The sequence below is a fragment of the Esox lucius genome, chromosome 18 (genome assembly GCF_011004845.1).
Source record: "Esox lucius isolate fEsoLuc1 chromosome 18, fEsoLuc1.pri, whole genome shotgun sequence".
Classification (NCBI taxonomy): domain Eukaryota; kingdom Metazoa; phylum Chordata; class Actinopteri; order Esociformes; family Esocidae; genus Esox; species Esox lucius.
Window position 1 is genome coordinate 20517579 of NC_047586.1, and position 25065 is coordinate 20542643.

At 42.9% G+C, this 25065-nt stretch overlaps 1 protein-coding gene across 5 annotated transcripts in view; it reads left to right on the forward strand.

Annotated features, from left to right (window-relative positions):
• The window catches only part of LOC105017552 (MAM domain-containing glycosylphosphatidylinositol anchor protein 2), a 200573-nt gene extending 195480 nt beyond the window's left edge, over positions 1–5093 (forward strand). For all 5 annotated transcript variants that reach the window (XM_020056496.2, XM_020056499.2, XM_020056497.2 and 2 more), the window contains exon 18: positions 921–5093. In XM_020056496.2, coding sequence (XP_019912055.2) covers positions 921–1009 — 89 coding nt within the window. In that variant the 3' untranslated portion in view covers positions 1010–5093. The remainder of the gene's footprint in view (positions 1–920) is intronic.
• The last annotated feature ends 19972 nt before the right edge of the window (positions 5094–25065 follow it).

Consider the following 25065-nt stretch of genomic DNA (forward strand, 5'->3'; position numbering starts at 1 on the left):
AACAGCATAGGTAATGGCCTGCAATCAAGGAGGCAGCCATGTTGGGAAGGCAGAAGGAGAATTACTATATACCTCAATGCAAAAAGGAGATTAAAGACTGGTTCTGACTGCAACCTTGTATTTTCATAATTGTCTTTTTCCTTTTATTTCCTTTTTCTTTTCTTTTGAAATTGATTTTCGATTGAAGGAGGGTTAATCATTTGTTCTAGGAACTGAATGGAGGGAAACACTTAAGTATAATTGTAAGGGACCTCTTTATGAAAGTTTATAATGCTTTTTGTCAAGTTAATACAGACCAAAATATTGGAAGGGAAAGTTACTTGTTCTTATCTACAATAACACTTAACTGAAATAGGAAACTATGAAACATCCATACCCCATCCACCAATGAATTACACTGTAAGACTTCAAGCTTATTTTCAGCATAGAATAGTCATTATGTACTATGTGAAACAGAAAATAACAATATTATAGTACACCTCTAGTCACAATGTCAATAAGGTATCAATGTTAATAAGGTAAACTAAACAATATCCAGCCAAGTTAAACAATCCAAGGAAAGTTGTTTCAGACATTGTGCTGGCAGTTTGTCTGGCAACCAGGCTCCATTATCATTCAGATCAGTTTAATCACTTCATTAGTAGTTAAGGAGTTAGTCACCCAGGTCGAGAACAGACGGACTCTCCATGCATTATGGATTTGCCATCTCTCACTATGAATCTTACATGATCCTCACTGCCACCATGGAAACAGCATGTGTTTTAATAAAAGTTATTCAAATGAACGATTTTGACTTCTAAGTATCCCTGGATATTGTTCCTCAAGAGAACTTTGTGGGTGGAAATCGAAACTTGGGATATTAGCAACGATAACATGAAACGTTATTGACTATTTTATTATTCTGTTTCCACCCCCTTCAGATCGCATCTCTTCAGCCCCGCCCTCGTCCGCCCATATATGGTCGCTCAGTGTCACTTTGGCGATGACCTTCCTGTGGGGTCGAAGGTGACCTTGCCCTGCGTCATCTGGCTGAGACGAGCGGCCTGACCCGGCCTCGGCCCCGACATCGGCCATGGCGTCTGTGTTCTTGTACCCTCAGCATCCAATCACCAAAGATTCATGCATTTAAAAGGCGGGGCTTTCAACACAGACCTCCGCAGAGGAACGAAAATCAATAAAACCGACGAAAAAAAGGGAGAGAAATAAAACCCACAAAAGTAATAAAAGATTCGCAAATGTTTTTTTAAGAGACAACTTTTCCAGAAAATTGCTCCCCAAGAGCAGGATTGTGAGCACTTTTGCAATCGCAAAGCCAGGTCTTTAGTGACGCCTGGACTTTAATGCGAGTGGTTCACATGCCAGGCGGGAGAACGATTTGTAAAGCACAAGTGCAGTTTTGCCAGTCAGGAAACTTCAATTAAAAAGTATGGAGGGAGAAGAGCTGTTGGTGACTTTTTTGCTTTTCCCCAGCTCAAGAAAAATCATGGAATCTAAGCTTTTCTGCGTGCTACATTCATTAAGTTACACCTGACATGCATCATGGAAACGTTTCACCCTTTCCAGCCACCCTCACCTGCCCTCCGCACCATGTCTGTCTGTTAGCTTGGTGCTTTACTGCAGAAATTCAAAACTCGGACAACATTGGGTTATCTATCATGGTTCTCTCTCCCCCTCCTTCCCAGTAGCTGCTTCGGTAAATCAAAACACTGTGCTCACAGCCCCACGCGGCCAACGGAAGGCCAGACAGGCCCAAGGTCCGTGTGTTTTATGAAGCCAAGGAATGGAGGACAGAGTTGAAGGTGGGTGGGGCAGAGAGGTGGAAAAAGGTGGGGGATTTAGGCGATGGACGGTTTTTGGGTCAGGACAGATGATTTGGACAGGGCAGGTGGACGTCTGTGGCAGTCAGAGAGGTGGGTCGAGGTGAACGGGCAGGCAGGCAGACCGACCGGCAGCTGGAGGTCTAAGGCTAGAGTGGAGGTATGAGAGTAAGGAGCGGAAGACAAATGAGAAGAGAGGTGTCTCTGTTCTGCGCCAGCCAGCCGGCCGACCCCCCGCAGCTGAGAAACAGGTGCCACTTTCTGCCATGAAACAAAGTGCCTTCAGATAACGAATAGAACCGAGCGAAACGTGGGCCTGGATGGTAACACCAAACACACCAATGTTAAATTGATCACGATGACGTTTCCTCGGCTGTCACAGACGTTGGGCTATTTCTTTTCACACACGTTCATTTTGCCCAGCAAGTGCTTGCGAGAGGCATGCTTGCGCAGAGAGATTCAGTTCAAGTTGAGTGTGTGTGTGTGTGTGTGTTTGTGTGTGCGCGTGCGGGCGTGTGCGCTTAAGGCAAAGGACAGTTGAGGCTAGTCAGGCAGACGGGGCGGGGGGGAGTTGTGGAAGACGATAGGTTAAACCTCTGCAGAGCTTATCTTAAAGATAGGGGCGTACTGTAAGAGGACAAAAACACTCGTTATCGATCCATTGCCTCGCTTTCTCCGGAAAATTCTCCATCCCAGCTGAACAGACTTGTGTTTTTTAAGATCATAACTATTGATGAGAAAACAATGCATCGTGCAGGGAGTTGGTGAAGGCTACTGCAGGCTTTACTTTAGATGGAATCCTGTATGGCTCGCCCCCCCCCCACACCACACCTTCACCATTTATATCGAACAGTGTGAGAGAAAAGACACATAATGATCATAATAATAATGATATTTTATTACGAGAATGTTTCTCTGCTTTTACACAAACTGTGAAGATTGACTGTGGAAGATCTACCCGAGACCGTCCATTTCCTTAACCAGCTGGTTTTTAAAACAACGTATTGTAAAAAATAATTTACAAAAAAAAAGACTAAAAGAAATTGAGAAAATTCCGTACATGTTGGTTATGAAGAAGAAAAAAGTTCTGAAGACTTGTTGGTCTTGTTTCTTATATTTTTTGTTGGGAAAATGATCTGACTTTTAACTTCCTTTTATCTAGTTGTCTACCTTGCATTGCTGAAATATCAAAACCTGACAATGGAAGCATAAGAAGATAAACCTATTGGGTAATTGTATAACTTGTAAATGTAAAGAAGCTCTATTATAAAGGTTTATGATCAATGTTTTATGTTGGAGAACTGGAAGCACAACATATAAGCTCTCAACATATAAAATGCAGTATATATGACACATATGTGACCTGTTCTCACAAAGTCAGGCTTATAGATCCTCAAACATTAAACACCATCAGTGAAAACACCCCACTTACTATGTTCTTATTAATTATGTTGACATTAATGAAGTGTTAACCATCCAAAGACAAAAACAAATCCATGTAAAACTACCAGTCCAAAACGAGAATGGATTACTTTACGAGACAATAAAGCTAAAAGGATTTCTATGTTATCACGTAATAATTTGGCCGGTACTGCAACTTATGACATAGAAAATGCATTGTACTGAAAACACATAAGAAATATAAGCCTGGTTTGGTGCGAACAGGTCGTGTACGTGTACGGGCAAATGCAGTGTACAATAGGTGTAATAAGAAACAGAAACATGTAAAGAAAAAAATACCATGCATAACTAAACAGAGCAGAATGATAGGGAGCCGTTATAGAGCATTGATAACATTCTCAGTGTTTATGTTATCGTTCCTAGGATATTATCACATGTACTGTCAAAGATGTAGTCTGGTTCATTTATTTCATTTTTTTTTTGTGATTTTCATTTTTCTACCATGCATATGAAAAAAAATTGATGTGCCATAATTAAGAAATTCTGTTCGGAGGCCTACCTGCCCTTTGTAGAACATATGTTCACAGAAAAACATGTGGTTTTTATTTCCAGAAAATTAAATATAGCATTTCCCATGTTTTCGAAAGCTGTATAGGTCAAAAGGTCAAATGCAGGTCAATGATGCCTGTTAATTGATCTTTTCTGACCTGGAAACAGACGTAGAACACAACACGTTACAGTGCATTGTTCAAAATTCAGTTCGGTTTAATATCTGCGAACAAGGTTTTCATTTTGCGGGAACAGAGTGGCGTAACAAAAGGGCTAAAGTGACCCTAGCACAGAGAAGAAAAGAGGCCTCTAGATAGAGAAAATGTTTTCTTTCGAATTGGGATTCTCCATTGAGGAGATCCCCCATTTTAAAGTAGTCAACTAATTCGGTTAGGTAAGGTCACTATGGGACTGAGGTCGTCTGTGGGGATCAGCCAACACTATCTCACGTTAGATGTTCCCAGAGGTAAGCGGAAGAATCTCCGGGAGCCGTCAGTGCTGGGTGATTCCACACGCCGGCCCACGCCAGACAATGATTTATATATACCCTTAGACAAACATGACTGCAAGTGGCAGTAAATCACCCGACCTTAGCTTTATACCTGTTTAAACAACACGCCAGGTGGCAGTGTGGACACTTGCAGTTTGCTTGCTAACTCGTTGAAGTAGCAGATAAAGAAGACGGACTACTTAAAAATGGGAGACGAAGAGACCTCTTTTCTTTATATCTCTTTTCTTCCAGAAAGAGGAACCATGTTATGTGGACCTTGGGAATTCGTTTAGTTCTGGGGATCATTGTAGTCACATGTTGTCCATCATAACAGAAGGGCTTTGTCACGTTGTGCTATTCTTCACCAGATGTTAATATTCTTATGTCCCGAAACATGTCAGCATCACTTCCTGTCACCAGTCGGCTTATGCCCTTGGGGTATATCTGAATACTCTGAAATTGCTACCTCTTCTTTCCTTCAACGGCTCTGATCTAAAAACCTGCTACCGTGGGAAAAGTTAAAGCAACGGGTGAATATTTTGGGAAGTCGTAATATTGAGCATTTCGGCTTGTTTTAATTTCAGTACAGAATGAGGAAGGAGACTAGGAGGGGAAGCCATTTTAGAGGGAAGACATTCTGTTTTAATAGGATGTTTCCGAGAGTTTCCTGTCTTGTGCCAACACCTTGTATTAATAACCACCCGTCATTCTTCTGTGTTCTGTGTTCTATTTATATATAATTAAGCTACTTTTTCCACTATCTTTCTTTGAATTCGTCACCGTTTTTTTTAGCCATACTTGCAACTAATGCTAAAATAAAGAAAAATGATATTTTATGTTGATGTCGTAAAGTGAGTTCTGTTATCGGATGAACATGTAAAACGTGTTTGTTAAATGTTTTTCTACACCTGTGTACCGGTATGACTTCCTGAATAAGCCCGTTTTGCTTTTTGATTAGTCCTCTAATGTTCTTCTACTCTCCACGGCACTCAGGATTGTTCTTGGGACCTTCAAGGTTTAAGGCCTCGCCTTGTTATTCTTCCAGTGATCACCTGTTTTCACCTCAGACGAATGGAAACAAAAAGCTTTTGTGTTCCGCGCCAGTTGTTCTTTTCACGGTGGCCGTGTGCATTTTCTGTGGGGCTGCCCTCCCTGCTGAGTCCTGCAATAGACCAGTGACTTTTCCTCCGGGCCTCATCGACCAGACAGAGTGATAGTGGTGAAAAGGACAGCGAAGGGGAAAAGATGGAGGAATGACAGTGAACTGAAAACCTCTGTGGGAGCTACAGCGACCCCAGTTGAGTCCAAAGTCCTCCGACGGCTGAAATTCCACAGCTCTTTCATTTGGCATGCAGAGTACTACCCATCCACCACTAGGTTCTGTTGGGAGTAAAAGGAATGAACGTTGACTAGAGTAGACTATTTTTTCTCGATAATTGCACTAATTCCTTTTAGGCCTCTCCTGTCAGATAGTTTACACTGATGTGTTTCGGGGGTTGTACTCAGAAACAGAGCGTTGCTGTTGGCCAGACAGACTGCTTCTGAACACAGTGCATGTCCTTGTGAAAGTCTCCGCTCCTGTCCCCAGAAGGTTTTGGCTTATTTGGCATTGTACATACGTGCGTGATACATGTGTAATGGAAAACAGAATCAATATCCAGGTTTCCTGTGTTCAGACGTTATATCATCAAACAGGTTCTGTTCATGGTCCCAAAACGTGGGAATCCATGCTGGAAAAAGCTCAATAGTGAGTGGGAACTCAGTGTATGTAAATGGAAGCTCGCAACATATCAAACCAATCCAATTCCTTGCATAGGTTGAGCTCCAGATGTGCTCCCAACATTAGTCAAGGGCGACAGTGCATGAGAATGGCCTGGAAATCTCTTGATTAAAATGTAATTAAAATACACCGCCATATGCAAATTTGGATGTATAGAGCACCCTTCTGACAGAACGGAATTCAGCATTTCCTTCAGCATTTCTCAAATATTTTACAATGTTTTATTCAGTGTGAAATCAGTAGAGAACAGTAGGGAACAGCTAGCACCAGTGGCCATATTGGAAAGGATTCTTCTTGAAATTTCCAATAAACATTTTGTCTCCGGCTTATCCAGACCTCCGAGGGAAGTCGAAGCGATGTTTTGGACGTGGCCCCAAAAAGCAGGTTGTTGGTGCGAGCTAGTGCCATTGTTGTTGTTGATGTAACCATGGAGGTTGTGCGCGATGCCCCGAAGGAACTGTAGAAAATAGTTTTATTGTTTTATGAGATGCAGGGGTGTGTCATTCGTCTCCCTATGCCTCCGGGCAACCCTCAGGGCAGTCCACAGATACGCAGCCTGCTATGGACGACGTGTGTGTCTGCGTGTGTGTGTGTGGGAGTGCACGGGTTTAGCTATACTTGTGGGGTCCAACAATCCCAGCAAGGATAATAAAACATCGGAAATCAAACCTTTTTTTGCCAATGTCCTTTGGCTAGGATTCTGGAATTCTGATGATGTATGGTGGTAAGGGAAAATATGATCTTGGATTTTGGATTTATTTATTTTTTATCCCACCTGTGTGTGTGTGTGTAACAAAGAATCTTTGAGCAGATTAGCTTATACAGATATGCGTTTATATAGTATAATGCAGGTATTGTTTTAGAAATCAAATTAACAGGAGAGCAGTACCCTCTAGCCCTACCAAGATCACATCTAAAGCCTGCTGCAAGCCTTGGTGGTTGAAATACTGCACACTTTGAGGTCCAGTAGTGAAATGACTGCGATGGTGTTGTGTAGAGCCCGGCCCCAATTTCGGTTACTGCTAGTATCATTGGCGTCTCATGCTACATCCTGTCCCTAACTTTACATGGACACATTTGTAAGTTTTTAACACCGCTGGGCCAGTTGAGGATTTCTGTCCAGGAGCTCATTAAATACCAAGGTCCTGTCATATGGTACGAGTTAACACATAGTGCTGAAAATGGAATGTCTTTTACACAGTGTTTTAAAGGTACTCTAAACTTTTCGCTTGTCACCTTTATGATCTTGTTTTATCCCCTGCATGCCCTCCATATATCGTGACAAACTTCCTTTTTTGTCTGGATGATAAGTTAGTCCCATAAAAAATTCAGATTGTTTCTGCAGCCAATAACCCTTGGTAGCATTTGCCCTTTAAAATCCTAAGCACTTTCAATTACCTTCTATCTCTCTCTCCCTCTTTGCATATCTCCTCTCCTCCATCCTCTCTCACTCATCGTCCCTCCCTCCCTAGTCGCAGCTCAGCCCTGAGATTGCATCCGTAGATCCAAATTAGAATGTGCTCGTATCTCGTTCCTGGCGAACAATGCCATTTTACATTACAAGATATTCCCCTCTCTCTTTGCCATTCACCGCAACAGTGTTTTGTTTACATGGCTACCGTTGGCTTTATGGGGCGGATGGGAAAATGTCATGGAATGTTAATGGGCTGCTAATATCCCTCAGAAGGGGTCTAGCTGCACCAGTCAACCCAGATCTATTCAGCGTAACAGCTGTCTGTCAGCGAAGCCCAGCAGCCAGATGATAATGTCTGATGCCACCTCCGTATTGACACATCATGAAGGGCAATTTTTATATCTGGGTTCCATCAACGGGCATCAGCATTTGCGAGCAATTTTGCCATTTGCATGCAGTCAGGAGTGGTTTAAGGAGATTAACCGAGACTTTTTTTGATAACCATTAGAGCTAAAAGCATTGCAGGAGTTTGGCATTTTGATTTTAGATGAAGTTTTTATCTTTTTTGCCCGTGCACATCATCTTCCCTATGATCCACCGGAGCAGTGTGCACAGACAGTCGTGTGAAGCCCAACGGTTTGGTTTTGTATGCAAAAGTCACCCAGACGATTCGCAAACAGCCTGGCGGCATTGGTAGGTCCCATCTCCTTCCTTAATCAACTGCATCTTAATTCAGCAGCAGTCTGTTTCAGAACCGTCTCCGAGTGTGCCCTTCATTATTCATCCCTCCATTATCAGCTCCGATGCACCACTCTCCGTGCATCATGAGCTCATCTTACCCCCTCTACTCGTCCCACTCTCTCGCTCCCCCTCCACACGTGGCCCTGGGACTTGCCTGTCCGATCCCGGGTGATGTGACATAAATTATTCCGTCTCATGTGGAGCCATCTCGGCCATGTTAAAGCAAAACTTCAGCCTGAATTATTGAACAGTACGTCCAGTCGGTGGGGTAGCCACCCCAAACCCCCCCCTTCTCATCATAGATGGGACTCAGACATCCGTGCTCTTATTCTCTGGGCCTGTTGTCGGAGTTGGATGCTGATCCAGGATCAGTTTAGCCGTTCATGGGACACACTGAATAATTCAGACGTAGAAGAGAGGTCTGTTCAGTATGACATGAAGACGATACAATTCCCTTTAGGGTGACCTATTGTGTTTGACGGTTCAGTTGGTGCAGGTCGCACCGGTACCAGTGAAGTGTTGATGGATATGGTTAGGCCCAACTCATGGTTGAACCCCAAAACCGTGTCTAGTGTTCAGAGTATTCCACATCGGTAATCTAAGGTACATCAGCTCGCTGCTTATGACTGAACATTCTTGGGTTTTATCTTGAATCTGTGATTCGGTGATGGGCAGCATTACCTCTGGAGTATAGTCGTGTCTGATCCGTGGGAGCTTGGTGACATGTATCCGCGGGAGCTTGGTGACATGTGACTCGTGTTTCTCCGTCACTCCCATGGCGATGACACCGCTTTTCACTGGGCACAGCGTCGGAAGGCAAAATCAGGACCTTTTCTTATTAGCCGCGTCATGATTACTCATTGTAACCACTCTCCTACACACTGCTTTCTTGCTCACTGACACCACTTTGGCTACTGAAGGATGACAGTCAGGAGAAGTGACTGTAATGAGAAAAAAAACAACTATTGTAGTTCATTATTTCCATGACAGGACAGCCAGAAACAGTCTAAGTAGCCCCGCCCTCATTTAAACTCGATACTTGGTGGAGAGCAACTCGTGGTACCAAGGACACTAATAGCTGATAGCGATTTTTACACCAAAGCATCTACTTCACACCAAAAGTATGGCAGTACAGTTCCAGAGTTCCCACGAGTGCCAGGCAGAGAAGAGGACATGTAAGTTGTGGTCGTGAAAGCATGCAGCTGTGCATGTCTTTTCAAAGTGAAGAAACTTGGAAAACATTGTTTGTCCATTATGCAACTACAGAATCTTGCTCGCCAGTGCTAAAAGAAACACATTTGCTGCCCGTCCTCCCCTCGGCTGGGGGTGGGATCAGGTGACTGCAGAGTTAGCTTCATTCAATTAAACCTCCATCGCAGAAGTTAGTGTTTCCACTAACTCACAAGTCACTGTTTGAGCCTGTGTAAAAACCTACATCTGCTACCAAGGCAACCTCGCTCACGAGTAGTCAGCATTGTCATGGCGTGTTTGAATGAATCCACGCTTTAATCCCGATTTTAGTTTTTTGTGGTTTGTATTCCATCTCCATGACTCCTCAGTAAAAGATGATGTCTTAACTGACTAAACAGTTAGTAATTTCCCTCTATTTCTTTTCCGACAATCTTCTCTCGTTTATTTTATTTTTTTTAACCATTTTCCCATCACACCACTTTGAAGCCAACACCACAATCAAAGGAGGCTTGTCTGTTTGAAGAACAAGGGGAGAAGAAGCATGTAAATTCCCTGCAATTATTACAACAATGACTCCAACTTTTACTTGGAACTTTCATCCGACGACGAAAGACTCGCTGGAGGAAATGGTGTACTTCCCTCACTTCAAAGGCAAGTCAGCTAGAACCAGAAGGGATGAACACCCAGGTTTCCTTCAGAAGAGTATTAGCATCAGAATGGAAGTTGAAACCTACTGAACGCATTACCTAAGGGCAGGCTCCTCTGTCTAAAACTACGTTTGTCAGTGTTCACATATCTCTTCACTGGCCGGTTGAGCATCTGCTCTTACAATGGTCATGTAAGCTGGCTAGAAATCATTTGAGAAATGTCCCAGCATCAGTTCTCGAACATAATATGCTGATGCCCGGTTATGCTTTGCAGGTCACACTTCTTTCTCTAATCAGCGCTGTAGCATTTTGGACGGTTCTTTTTCTACCAATCGATCGCAAAGGACAGAATGTAATTATACAGTTATCATTCAGAATGCAGCATTGTACAAGGGATATGGTTTGGTCATTTCTGCTATGACTTTGGGGGTTTTGTGGGAGGTGGTGGGGGTTCTCTGTAGAGGTCATAGAGTCATGTAGAGTCCTTTTTGAAGTTAATGATGTTTGTCAAAAAGAACTTCTGTCACACAATTTCTTAACAGAAATGTAAAATTGCATGTCCAGCAAACAAATAACAGGTAATTGTTGTGCAATCATTCTGTTACTCATGGTGTTTTTATCAAAGCTCTATTCTTACCAGGAAATAAGCGTTTTCAAACACTTTCTGTTGATGTGTTGTGCTGTGGGACTGGAGTGTGACTCTATGTACTTCACAGCATCTGAGGTTCCAGTCAAAGCCTGAAACTTGTAAAGACCTGTGGGAAAGGTGATACCACACAAGAGCCTGAGATGGTGTCAGATAGTTGACTACGTGAGACACGACAGGCCGGAAATAAAAACCTGAGTTGTGGAAAAGGTTGACGTCAAGCACACTCACACACTTTTGGGAAACCTCTGTGCAGTTCAGGACCTGAGTGGCAACTTTTAAATGTGACATTTGATGGTTTACACTTTCAGTGGCTGCCAGTCCTGTCTTGAATGGGAACTGCAATTTCTGGAATATTGTTTCTATGGTTGGTATTGCCTTTCAGTAGTTTCTTTCCTAAAGTTCTGAGTACAAGTGAAAAAAGTTGGCTACAGTTTGGAAATCTTAAACCTACTGCTTGAGGATCCAGTCTTTCTGGCCACTGATTGTAAATGTGGTGCCGATGAGCCAAAATGGGTCCCAAAAAAACTTTGTATAATGCCATGTATGTCACCATATGTGCCCCATGGCATCAAAATCATGCTTTCAAACTTGAAATGGTATTGCTAACTGAGGTGTGATAGTGAGTCCACTTATTGATGGGGCGGGGATTAACTTACATCCTCTCCCAGGCAGGTTCATCACAGCTCACATTGGATTTCAACTTCTTAATTGCTGCCCTAATAGCAGAGATGGGTACTTTCAGGCATGTAGTTATATATTTCTTTTACAGACATTGCATAAGTTATGAAGATTAACAATCATTTCAATTGATGGTTTCTCTAAAGACCTTTGCCACGTTGATAGATGAATACATACATGGGTGTCACCTCATATTTATACCTCAGTAAGACAGGAAGCCACATATGACCACCTAAGAGTTCCTAATGACTCAGATGAATTTAATAATTTCTAGTGGCGTGAATAATCCTCCTATGTTGTTGAGAAAAGTATGAAATATGTGTTATATCAGCAGGGGTGACGTATGCTGTGAATGTTTGGACGATTGTAAAGTCCCGTGACTGACAGGAGAGAAAAGAGCGAAATTATGTCACCCAATGTTTCAAAAAGGAAGGTGGGTGTAGTCCGTGAGTAGTGGAATTTAACCTGTTAGCTTAGTCCGTAGTGAAATAGGCTACTTTTGCTCCCCTAACATTAGCTAGGGTTCACATTTCATTTCTCATTTAGTCGACATTTAATCAATGCAGGCAAACTTTTAGCAAACTGGGGCCCAATGTGATATATTTTCTGGGGGCCCAAAATCCCTGGCAGCGCCCCTGCAGTGTAAAATCAATCTATTACAAAATATTGCCATTTTATTTTTACCAAGGGTGCCAATAATTGTGGAATGCATGGAACACAGTCTATATCAGAAGTATACACACCCTTAATAAAAATGCAGCTTTTGTTGATGTAAAGGTGGAAATCAAGACAAATCATGTAAGAATATTTTCTCACCTTTAATAAGATCTGGTGAGTAACAATAAAATACATGATCAGAAAAATTATGTGCAAACATTCTCCTCTTATTAAAGGTGAAAAAGGTCTGACATGATTTGTCTTGATTTCAGGCTGCATTTTCATTAAGGGTGTGACAATTTTAATATCTTAAGTATAGATTTCCTGCTAATATTGTCCAATCTTTGTCTCTGCATCCTCCTGGTCTATTGTTTTAATTCAAGAACTCATCTCAGTTTGTCATGTGTGATATAAAAAAACAAGATCAGACAATGTCTTATCGCATGTATGTGGCATAAAATTGCATTAAATGTGTTTATAAAGGTCACATTTCTTTCAGGTCTAAGAGCCAGTTTAACCTATGTGTGCCAATCCTTACTTATATGCTATGATAAAACATTTGAACTGCCCCTTCCTTTTTTGTCTTCATAAAAATAAAAAAATAAAATTAATATGATTAATGATTAATCAATCCTGCCTGCATCTGTCTTTCAATCCACAATATATATTTATCTGTCAAAACTATAGACCAACTATTAATCCCCTCTAAACTTTGAATTTACCCTCTAACTTTCTCTAATTCATTATCTTTATATTGGCTGTCCGCACAGTCAAGTGTGAATGTTTAATTGGGCTCTGTTATGTTGTGATTCTGTTCCCTGGGGTAATAAAATATATAGATTGGCTTGGTGGAGTGAGACTGTGGCCCATGCTGCCTCCGGAGGCCAATCAATAAGAAGGAACTGTAAATATTAGGTCATGTGGATACAGTCAGGGAGAATCAATTTCAGTGAAATGGGGGGGGGGGGGGGGTAGTGTAACAGGTTTACACCGTACCATCATGAGTCATGAAGACTTGTTTTAGCTAACCGGGTGAATCCCAAAGTATTTGCTCAGCAGGGTGACTTGTTAATTCACTGAACAGGAAACTCAGTCGATCAAGAGAGTCAATCTCGGTTCACCCGGAACTACGGCCGCGTAATTGGTACAATGCTCGATTAAGTTCTGAGTCTATTTCAGAATGGAACAGAGCTGAATGCAACCCAAACATTTTGAAAATGATGACCTAGCATGTTGACAAGCCCAATGTCCACACCCCCCCAAAATTTGAAAGATGGCAAAGCCTGAATAAAAAAGTTGATTTGTCCAAAGCACCCAAGCCAATGCTGCTCATTACCTCATATATTTAGTTGATTTAAATTTCTACTCTGGTACCATTTATTTTATGTCATCTGTCTAGGAGAAGTCGTTATGACAACCGTTTCAGCCACATGGAGTAAAATGGCTCTTCATACAGTGAAAGTGTCATTCCACCCCCGGTCTCCTATGGGCCAGTCATTCCCATCACACCAATTTGCCAAACGACTGAAACCGATCTTTGTTATTGATCCTCTGTATATTCCTTTTAATTCGGAGAAGTTTACAGTGAACTACATTTGGATGGATCCAGCGGGTGTGAGAGATTTGTGTGGACATTAGCGTGTGTTAGAGATTTGCACTCAGAACACAAAGCACTTAAAATTCCATTTCACTGTTAGGAACTTAAGCTGGATTTGTATCCAATTGTCATGCAAGGCCGGGCAGAAATAAGAAACAGCTCCCGCTCAAACACAAAACGGGAGTGAGGCTGACAGTGTGCAGTATTGCCCTCTGTCTCTCCCTCTGTCTCTCCCTCTGTCTCTCCCACTGTGTCTCACCCTCTGTGTCTCACCCTCTGTGTCTCACCCTCTGTGTCTCACCCTCTATGTCTCTCCTATCAACATTTTATGCAGGGACGGCTATTGAAGCTCTCTAGGTTCCAGCTGTTCAATTAAATTCAACACCCCAGTGGAGGTGCATTTTTGGATCCATTAGGGGGACACATAAGGCTCTGTGCACTTTACTGCCCCATTGTCGGGGCTTCAGGCCCAGGAAGTGAAACAGAGTGAGAGAGAGAGACAGTTTGGGGGATGAGGGAAAGAGAGAGGTCTTGGAGCCCAGAGAGAGAAAGTTGAACAAAGAGCAAAACGGGTTAGGAATAAAGAAAATGCTTTGAGCCAGATATGTAGTTGTCAAGTGGTTTCAGTCCGGTTCTGTCATGATGTCTGACAAGGATCAGCATGACTTCAGGACTGAAATGACCCCTGACCTCTAAAACTAGTGGTCTGGAAACGTCCAGGGGTTAACGGGAGATTGAAAGGCTGTTGCTGAGACACAGCTCTGTGATTCAGACAACAGAGGAAGTACATTGCAAGAAATGTGTATGTTCGTGCATGTCCGTGCGTGTGTTTCTGGGGGTGGGGGGTGGGGGGGTCAGAGAAGGTAGGGAGGAGGGACAGGGGTGGGTCGATACAGTATGTGTGCTGAATAGTGAGCAGTGGATGGAGGAGAGCTGGAGTGAGATTTAAAGATTTTGCTCCTCTGTTTATAGCTCGTATGGATTCTCCAATCCAGATGGTTTGGTATCCTTTGAGCTTCTTTCTCAGAATGTGTTCTGTACTTTTCTCATACAAAGCTTTTTTTTTTTTAAACCATTTTAAAATTCTCTCCCCATCCTACAGGAAGTGTGTTTAAAATCAATAGGCCCATCTGGCCGAGTACAACAATACACCAGCTCCCAGGTCTGTGATGTTGGGATGGTTGCTCTAAACCCAGACCCATTTGGGTCTTTGGCAGTGCTGTCAAAATGGACATTCTATAGTTTCTGTTTGAGTTGTAGCGGTTGATCCGGTAGGGGCAAAAGTCCTCAGGTGTAGTATAGTCCAATACAATCTAAAGGGGTCAGTCCTTAAGATGAAATGGGCACATGGGCCAACCTGGGACTACAACCTGGGACTGCTAAATAAATGCCTTTCCAACAAAAAACTAAATGGGTGATATAACTAGCAAGCATACACACACATCCTGCAGGTCTTCACACACACAGAGACCCACTAAACCCACTAAACCCACTAAACGATAGCGACTCTGGTCACCTTCAGATAAAAACAAAAAAGGTTGTTTGAACAGCCTTCTTGACAGATCTTGAGAAATCCGTAGTTTTTTTTTATTTAAACTTCAAAATGACATTCCCAGTTAGCGCTGAATGTTTCCACATAAGACTAGGATTGCCACCTAGACACTCGCTGGTGGGATTTTATTTTCGGAGCACTGGATCAGCCTAATCCTAATGTTTTATAATGTTCCGTAGACGGGACAGTGAGAGGTTTATAGAAGAGAGGGAAAGATATTCTTAACTGAAGGAGAAAAAGGCTGGATTCTAGCCCACCGCTAGAGCACATCCCACAAGCTGAACAAGAACATTAACAAGTGACCAAAAACAATGGAATTCACGGCAACATCAATTCCCCAACCCAACACAATTTTCTATGTTGTTTGTCTAACCTGATAGCAGGTCAAAGACGCACGGGCAGCCAATTTGTTGTGATTTCTGTGATTAGAATTCCCTCTGCCTTTCACCAGCTTAATAATTCAGGACTTTGTTGTCAGCCTTTTGTTTTATTCACATACCCAGCACCTGGATAGAGGAAGCAGCCTTTATTTGGCACTTATCCATAGGCCACATTCACACCGAGGCACAGATCTCAATGAATAACACTTCAGTTGTCCTTGGCTGTTCTTTATTGTGAGAAATCTTGATGTATTTAAACACAGGGTTACAACAGGAGGTAATGATTACCCTCTACTCTTTTCTCTCCTCCCCTTATTCTCTCCTCCTCCCCCTCAACTCATTCGCTCCTTGTGTTATCTAATCGCTCACAGTCTGATTTCCGCCACTTTTCCCCTTGACTAGTCCTATGTGCCGTTCTTCTATCTCTTCATCCCTCCATCGCTGCATCCCTCCATCCGCTCCTCCCTAGGGAGCCGTGTGAAGGTGAGTCAGACGATTATTTGCCCAGAGAAACGGGACCTTTCTCTCACTGATGTATTGTGCCCTTCCAGAAACCACCGCAGGCATCACACCACACGGACACACACACACGGCCTTCACTCTATAAACAGGACTCTGAAATACAGGGCAGTGGGTCAAAATGAGGCAAGATATTTTGGCGTATTGGAGTTTCTGTGTTTGTTGTGTGTTTTATGTTGCCTGTGTGTGTACCAGAATACGCCATCCCTCCCTCATTCCTCACGTTCCGTTTCTCTTTCCTGTCTCCTGCTGAGGCTGTGTTCTCCTCACTCCTACGGAGGGGGATGGAAACCGCATACCGAAACCGAGCTTACTCCGCCCCTTCTCCACCCACTATGCCACGCTGAGGTGCCGCTAGTCTTCAGAGGGCTCTGAGATGATCCATTAAGCCTGACGCCCAATCAACCACACTCTGAGCGACTGTAATTGTGTTCAATTGGACGTAAAAGTGAGAAACAACTCATCTCATTTGAACAATAATTCTGCAACATTACACCTATTGATTGTCACTAGATGTTATTTATGGTCTTGTTGAATTGTGCGAGCAGAGTGGAATTAAAAAGTTTGGCCCGGGTCCCCGAGTTTCCTAGTCTTACCCATCAGGGGATTTCTCTCTGTATTTCTCTCTCCATAAGATTATTGGTTTTATGCTAAACAGAAAACAACCAAGCAATGGTATGGTTTGTGTGTGTGTGTGTGTGTATTCATCAGTATTCATTTTTAGTTTAATTAGCGACAGTAGCCTATGTGTACGTGATGTTGCATGGAGATTTGAGAAATCCGTTTTGTTCCAAAAAAGCAGCAGTGTTGATCGATAAAGACCGTGTTGAATTAGACTAGTTCTTTACTTACAGTGTACCTAGTACAGATTGGCCCCTTGGAGACAGTGTGTATATACAGTAGGTTTATAAACCAGCAGTGTAAATAGAGCAACTCTCCATTAGGGCTGATGACCATCTTTCACACATTGGTCAAATCAGTTCTACTGAGGAATGAGTGTCTACTGGTTTTCACTTTTACCATGTACTTGATTAATTAGGTTGCTAATTAGTCAGGATCTCCCCTCACTTGTAAAGGTCTCAGTTGGACACCAATTGAAAGGAAAAAAAACATAACCAGCATACCTTAACCTAGCCCGAGTGCCACTCCAAATAAATACCCTGCGTAGGACTAGTGAGAACCTGAGAAAAAACCTTCTGGAAAATCTGTCACATTTTACGATCTTTGTGGGGTCCCAAATGTTCACAGAGACCTGATTATACACACACATACAAACACACTCGCACAAACACACAGAAAAAAAAAACACACACACGGAATGGAGAGGGAAGTACCTGGTTCTGTAAAACAAATAAATGCAGAGCACAGCAGAGTGGAACAGGCTGGTACTGATAGCAGCACAACTAGATTCATATCAACACTAATAGCAAAGGACTTTTTAATAGACTTAAATATGCAAACAACTATCAGCCTGTAAACACACAAGTTTACAATAGGAATGAGTCCCTTTTGCATGCACTCCATCCTGCAAGTCAGGGGAAAACAGGGGCCTGTTCTGTCAGGAGAAACATCAGGTGTCCCCTAACCACTTATCCTTCAGGGAAACAGGTTCCAGGTTATATAGGTCCAAGAGTTTGAGGGAACACTGTGTCAGTCCAAGACTTTCAGGCACCAGTTATGGTGTTTGGACAGCGGGCAGCGGAGCTCACAAAAGGTTGTGAGGTGCTGAAAAGCACCAACAAGAATTTGGCAGCAGTGGTTGCATTCCCAGAGCTATCCTACGAATGTACAGTGGGGAGAACAAGTATTTGATACACTGCCGATTTTGCAGGTTTTCCCACTTACAAAGCATGTAGAAGTCTGTCATTTCTATCATAGGTACTCTTCAACTGTGAGTGATGGAATCTCAAACAAAAATCCAGAAAAACACATTGTATGATTTTTAAGTAATTCATTTGCATTTTATTGCATGACATAAGTATTTGATACATCAGAAAAGCAGAACTTAATATTTGGTACAAAAACCTTTGTTTGCAATTACAGAGATCATACATTTCCAGTAGTTCTTGACTAGGTTTGCACACACTACAGCAGGGATTTTGGCCCACTCCTCCATACAGACCTTCTCCAGATCCTTTAGGTTTCGGGCTGTTGCTGGGCAATAGGGACTTCCAGCTCCCTCCAAAGATTTTCTATTGGGTTCAGGTCTGGAGACTGGCTAGGCCACTCCAGGACCTTGAGATCCTTCTTACAGAGCCACTCCTTAGTTGCCCTGGCTGTGTGTTTCGGGTCGTTGTCATGCTGGAAGACCCAGCCACGACCCATCTTCAATGCTCTTACTGAGGGAAGGAGGTTGTTGGTCAAGATCTCACAATACATGGCCCCATCCATCCTCCCCTCAATACGGTGCAGTGGTCCTGTCCCCTTTGCAGAAAAGCATCCCCAAAGAATGATGTTTCCACCTCCATGCTTCACAGTTGGGATGGTGTTCTTGGGGTTGTACTCATCCTTCTTCTTCCTCCAAACACGGCGAGTGGAGTTTAGAACTAAAAGATTAGACCAGGTCATTGACCAGGTCCTGCCGTGTAGTTCTGGGCTGATACCTCACCATCCTCATGATCATAGATGCCCCACGAGGTGAGATCTAGCATGAAGCCCCAGACCGAGGGAGATTGACCGTCATCTTGAACTTCTTCCATTTTCTAATAATTGTGCCAACAGTTGTTGCCTTCTCACCAAGCTGCTTGCCTATTTTCCTGTAGCCCATCCCAGCCTTGTGCAGGTCTACAATTTTATCCCTGATGTCCTTACACAGCTCTCTGGTCTTGGCCATTGTGGAGAGGTTTGAGTCTGTTTGATTGAGTGTGTGGACAGGTGTCTGTTATACAGGTAACAAGTTCAAACAGGTACAGTTAATACAGGTAATGAGTTGAGAACAGGAGGGCTTCTTAAAGAAACCTAACAGGTCTGTGAGAGCCGGAATTCTTACTGGTTGGTAGGTGATCAAATACTTATGTCATGCAATAAAAGGCAAATTCATTATTTAAAAATCATACAATGTGAATTTCTGGATGTTTGTTTTAGATTCCGTCTCTCACAGTTGAAGAGAACCTATGATAAAAAGGTACAGACCTCTACATGCTTTATAAGTAGGAAATCCTGCAAAACCGGCAGTGTATCAAATACTTGTTCTCCCCACTGTAGTAGAACCATACTCAATTACCCTTTTAAGACATCACATCAAAAGATCTCTTTCGATTGTTTACAGCGATTGTTATGTGTACCGTGAATGCAGTAGAGTGTGATAATAAAGCAGGATAATAGCAGTAAGTACTGTATAATCATGTGCCTACAATGAAAGCTAGTCATAGGTTATGACAAGGCGATGATCATGCCATGTGTACTAGAGTGCAGGTTGGACTCTAACCCCTAACCCCTAACCCTAACCCAGGGAATTAGCCAGGAAGAGAGTTATAATCGCATGGCCTTTGTGAGATTACATGGCACCTCATGCAGAAAAGCTAGACACAGCATGCATTATATCTGCCGGCAATGAGATAGTACTGTGATGACGTTGGTGAGATGTGACTTGTCCTATTAATACTGTGGACTGTCAGGGTGCTAAAAAAATTAAAACCACTGGATTGATTCTTATATGACGTTATACTCAAACCTTTGATTGGAATGGACTCTGTATATGTTCTGATAACCAAACAGTTGAACATAACATATGTAACAGTCTAAAAGCCAAATATCATGTGACCCATGTATACTATGAGGGCCTATGAACATTAATTAGAGAAACCAGGACATTTAAATAAAACATTTTCATTTACATGACATTTAAATAATATGTAGATAGACCTTTCTATTTAAGAAGAATGTAGGAGAGGTTCCAAACAGAGATTAATTACATAAATATAAGTAATTTAGCAAACATTCTTAACTCTCAGAGCAACTTACAGCTGTGAGTGCATACACCTTCATATATGAATTTAAACACCAACCCCCGTGGTAATTTAATCCACAGGGGCTTCCTATGAAAATGTATATATGACATGACGTGCTAGAATGGTAAGCATGAATCAAGTATGAGATTTCTCTAAATACCATCTACACATTGCTGCTTGAATAAATTCATGGTTCCCTTGATGATGTGCAGTCAACCAGTTCCAAAGAATTAAAAGAAGCCCCAGATCTTGACATTCCCTCCACCATGCTTAACTGTTGGGAAGGTTGTTTTCCTTTGAGGCCTTGTTGGGTTTTTGCCAAACATAGCAGTTTGGCAAAAACCCAACTAGGCCTAGAAGGTCAATCTGCCCAGAGAATGGACTTCCAGAAACCTTCAGGTTTGTACAGGTGGTCTCTGGAAAAGTTAAGATAGGCAGTTTGTTCTTGTTTTTTACAGAAGTTCTTTCTAGAAACGCTTCCATGAATGCCACTAGATTGTGTTTTTATTGTTGAAGCATGCACAGTAAATTGCTGGGAAACAATGGTCCTGCCATTCATGTGGATGTTACTTTGACATGTACAACCTACCTAAGCATTGTTGCAGACCATATGCACCTTTTCATGGCAACAGTATTCCCTGATGGCAATAGCCTCTTTCAGCATGATACTGTACCCTGCCACAAAACAAAAATGCTTCAGGATTTGTTTGAGGAACACAACAACGAATTGGGCTGATGGAGCTAATTTTATTTTGAGATGGTTGTTTAGCCTTTTCAAGACTGATGTGCTCTCACTACCCTCCTCCTGAAGTTCTCTTGAGATCTCCTTCTTCTCAGTGTGTATATAAAAGAATAATGGGGTTAACATACTTTGAAACAGCAATAGGTGTTTAGGTCAGATTTATAACAAATCAAATGAATGACAGACTGCCTTGTCTGTAGCAACCAAAACATGAAAAAAAGCATAATAACAAACAAAACAAGTAAGTATAAACAGACACCTATCTTTTCTACTAATAAATGGTTGCTTATGTTAAGTTGTGTGTTCCTTTTAAGCCTATAAATCGCCACCTGCAGGCTGGCAACGTTCTTCCCGTCAGTCCTGTTGTGGGACAGTTTGATTAATAGGCTTCAAAGGAACAAGGCTATGCCTCATTCCATTTCATCATCAATTATTTATAAGGTAATGTTCAGACTTTCATGTTTATCCCGTAAGTATATAATTTGGTGGTCAGTGGAAATAGCTTAGCTAGAGCCATGATTAGAACATAATAAATATACTTTTTAACAGTTTCAACTAGCATTTTTAAATAGCATGAATTAACCCTAAAAGAGTATCTCTTGAACCTCTGTACAGCATTGAATGCAGCATTGTACCTTTGCCATCAATGGGCCTCATTCACCAATATCGTCCTGAGTTTTTTCTTAAATTTGTTCTTAAAGAGAGATCCTAAGAAAAGTCTACGTCAGATTCATGATGTGTTCTTAAACCGCAGAATTGTACACACCTATGTCCTTATATTGATGAATCCATGGTCCTCGTGAATTGAAAGCGCATGCAGTTTGTTCCTAATTAGCATAGGTAAACGCCACACCAGTCCCCATGAAAGGCCATGAGACTTCAGGGTTGTGTGCGCACAGAAATCACATACAGACATTTTTAAGAAAAGTTGAGAGGTCAAGAACGCCCAAAACAAATTCTAACGATGGTGGAGCATCGGACTCAGAACCTTAAAAAAAAACTCTGTAGTTCTGAAGTGGAAGTACTGCTGCAGGAAGTGAACAGCAAACGAGCTGTCATGTTCAGTAGCGTCAATAGTGGATATAAAATATCAACAAGAAAAGATGCATGGAATGCTATTATTGGTTCAGCGAAATCTGTAGCCAGAGAAGTGCGCAAAACTGCCAAAAATCTCAGGCCAAATTTTTTTTGGCCAAACACAGAAGAATAATGTAAATTGTTATTAAAATATATTATAAATGATGAAATACTATTGTAAATTCAATCCTATATATTGTAATACTGTAGAATTGAAGAAAACGCAATAACTAATTATTTGACACTGAAATTGGTGTAAGGGTGCCCAAATTGGGCGTAGACTTGGTTCTTATCTAAGAACAAAGCCCAAATAAGAAAACATTGGTGAATGTATCGTGTAAACTGCATAAGTGGGTTTTAAGAAGGAATTTCTTCTGAAGAACGGTTGGTGAATGAGGCCCATTATTCCATGGTTGACTTCTATGTCATTAGTGTGTGAGTAATGTTCATACTTAATTATTTTTGCGCTGCATGTTAAGGATTAGTACTCATTTCTTTGACCAATAACTGATTGCCTGAAGGGACTGAAATACTTGTCTGTTGATATTTGGCAACCTCTCCTACTACACGGCCAGTCATGAGCTGCCACTGCAATACATAGGCACATACAATTTTCACACAGCATTGATGGGTGGGTGTTTTCTGTGGAAAGTGGCGGAAAGATCCCACGTTACTTCAGAAGCTAGCAGAAGGCAATTTAGTTTTACATTAAACAATGATTTCTGCCACAAATCTTTTGAAAAATCTTGTAGTCTGAACAGGCCTTAACTCTCTCCCTTACTCCTTCCCTACCAGTGTCCTTACCTCCTCGCCTCCCTGTGTCCTTACCTCCTCGCCTCCCTGTGTCCTTACCTCCTCGCCTCCCTGTGTCCTTACCTCCTCGCCTCCCTGTGTCCTTACCTGCTAGCCTCCCTGTTTCTTTACCTCCTCACCTCCCTGTTTCTTTACCTCCTCGCCTCCCTGTGTCCTTCCCTCCTCGCCTCCCTGTGTCCTTCCCTCCTCGCCTCCCTGTTTCCTTACCTCCTCGCCTCCCTGTGTCCTTACCTCCTCGCCTCCCTGTGTCCTTACCTGCTAGCCTCCCTGTTTCTTTACCTCCTCACCTCCCTGTTTCTTTACCTCCTCGCCTCCCTGTGTCCTTCCCTCCTCGCCTCCCTGTTTCCTTACCTCCTCGCCTCCCTGTGTCCTTACCTGCCTGTCTCCCTGTGTCTTTACCTCCTCGCCTCCCTGTTTTTTGGCCTGACGGAGCCTCACCCCCCCCACCCCAGGGACACACAGCATAGCGTGTTTACTGGTCCGAATCAACACACAAACGAGGGAATAGCGTCACGTGTCAACATACAGTGAATAGAGACATCCATACATACAGGGAAAACACACAGAGATAGCTCCCCTGTGCACGGCCCCTGACTAGCAGAGGATCCCGTTTTACATGGAAGAATTTACTGGATTGGTTGAAAAGGGAACCTCTCCAAACAGCTCTTCTGTCAAAATAAGTATTTGAGGATTCTAGTTCCAGGCTTTTCATTACTGCCGGCTATGTCAGGTTAAGTCGGGTTAAGAGGTAGACATAAACTCTGTGATACATAGTTCATATACAAAAGCACATAATATCTTCTGTAGCTTTCATGTCTCAAGGGACCAATCACAAACACATACACCAGACATTACACCCACCACAGCACATCACACACACACACACACCCATCCCAATTCTCAGTTGTTTTCTGATTTGCATAAAACCAATAATGTGATGGAGACAGAAAGAAACCCCCTGATAGCTCTCTGAAGAGAAACAGGTCTGTGTTTTACAAATGGGCTGATCTGAGAACTGCATCATGGGGGATTTCAGGGGTGTAAGAAGACATTTTTCCCTCCCTCCCACACACACATACACACACACACACCGCTCCATTGGCCACGCTCCCCTGTCATCACTCCATCTTATCGCCTTGACAATTAGTCGGCTGGAAAGGAGCAAGAGAAAAGGATGGAGAGAGGGAATGAGAGAGGGAGATGGTGCGGGGGGCGGAGAGTCAGATAAGAGAGCCCAGACAATCCCCTCTGTTCTTCATCCTACCCCCCCCCCACACACACACACACTTTTCCCCACTTGTTTTCAATATCAAGAGGAAATAAGCGCCGTTGTCTTGGATACTCTTGACAAGGCCCTTTGAGTTAGCCAGATGTATTAGGACACTCCGTCCCTCATCCGAGGCGGACAAGAGTCGAGGGAGAGGAAAAGAGAAGGACAGTGGATGTACTTCACACCTTGGCCAAATCAGTGTCAGTGCGTGTGTGTGTGTCAGTGCGTGTGTGTGTCAATGCATGTGTGTGTCAATGCATGTGTGTGTCTGTGTCTGTTTGTGTGTCAATGCATGTGTGTGTGTGTGTCTGTGTGTGTGTCAATGCATGTGTGTGTGTGTGTGTCTGTGTGTGTGTCAATGCATGTGTGTGTCAATGCATGTGCGTGTCTGTGTGTGCGTGTGTCTGTGTGTGTGTCAATGCATGTGTGTGTCTGTGTGTGCGTGCGTGTCTGTGTGTGTGTCAATGCATGTGTGTGTCTGTGTCTATGTCAATGCATGTGCGTGTCTGTGTGTGCGTGTGTCTGTGTGTGTCAGTGCATATGTGTGTCTGTGTGCGCGCGCCGCGCATATGTGTGTGTGTGTGAGAGAGAGAGAGATCCCCCGCCAGCAGTCAGGACACACAGGTTACAATACCAATACCAACTGTGACCTAACAATATTCTCTGGGGGGGGGGGGCAGGTTGAAACACATATGAAACATTAAGCTATCTTTCAACTGGGAGAAAAGATTTAGGTTGTTATTTGAAGGAAAACATTGTAGAATCCTACCTCCAAACAATTACACAACTTGTCTCCTCCTTGTCTTCACTTACAGAACAACACCGGTATAGTACCAGCCAGTTCAGACCGGTACAGTACCAGCCAGTTCAGACCGGTATAGTATCAGCCAGTTCAGACCGGTACAGTACCAGCCAGTTCAGACCGGTATAGTATCAGCCAGTTCAGACCGGTACAGTACCAGCCAGTTCAGACCGGTACAGTACCAGCCAGTTCAGACCGGTATAGTATCAGCCAGTTCAGACCGGTATAGTATCAGCCAGTTCAGACCGGTACAGTACCAGCCAGTTCTGACCGGTATAGTATCAGCCAGTTCAGACCGGTACAGTACCAGCCAGTTCTGACCGGTACAGTACCAGCCAGTTCAGACCGG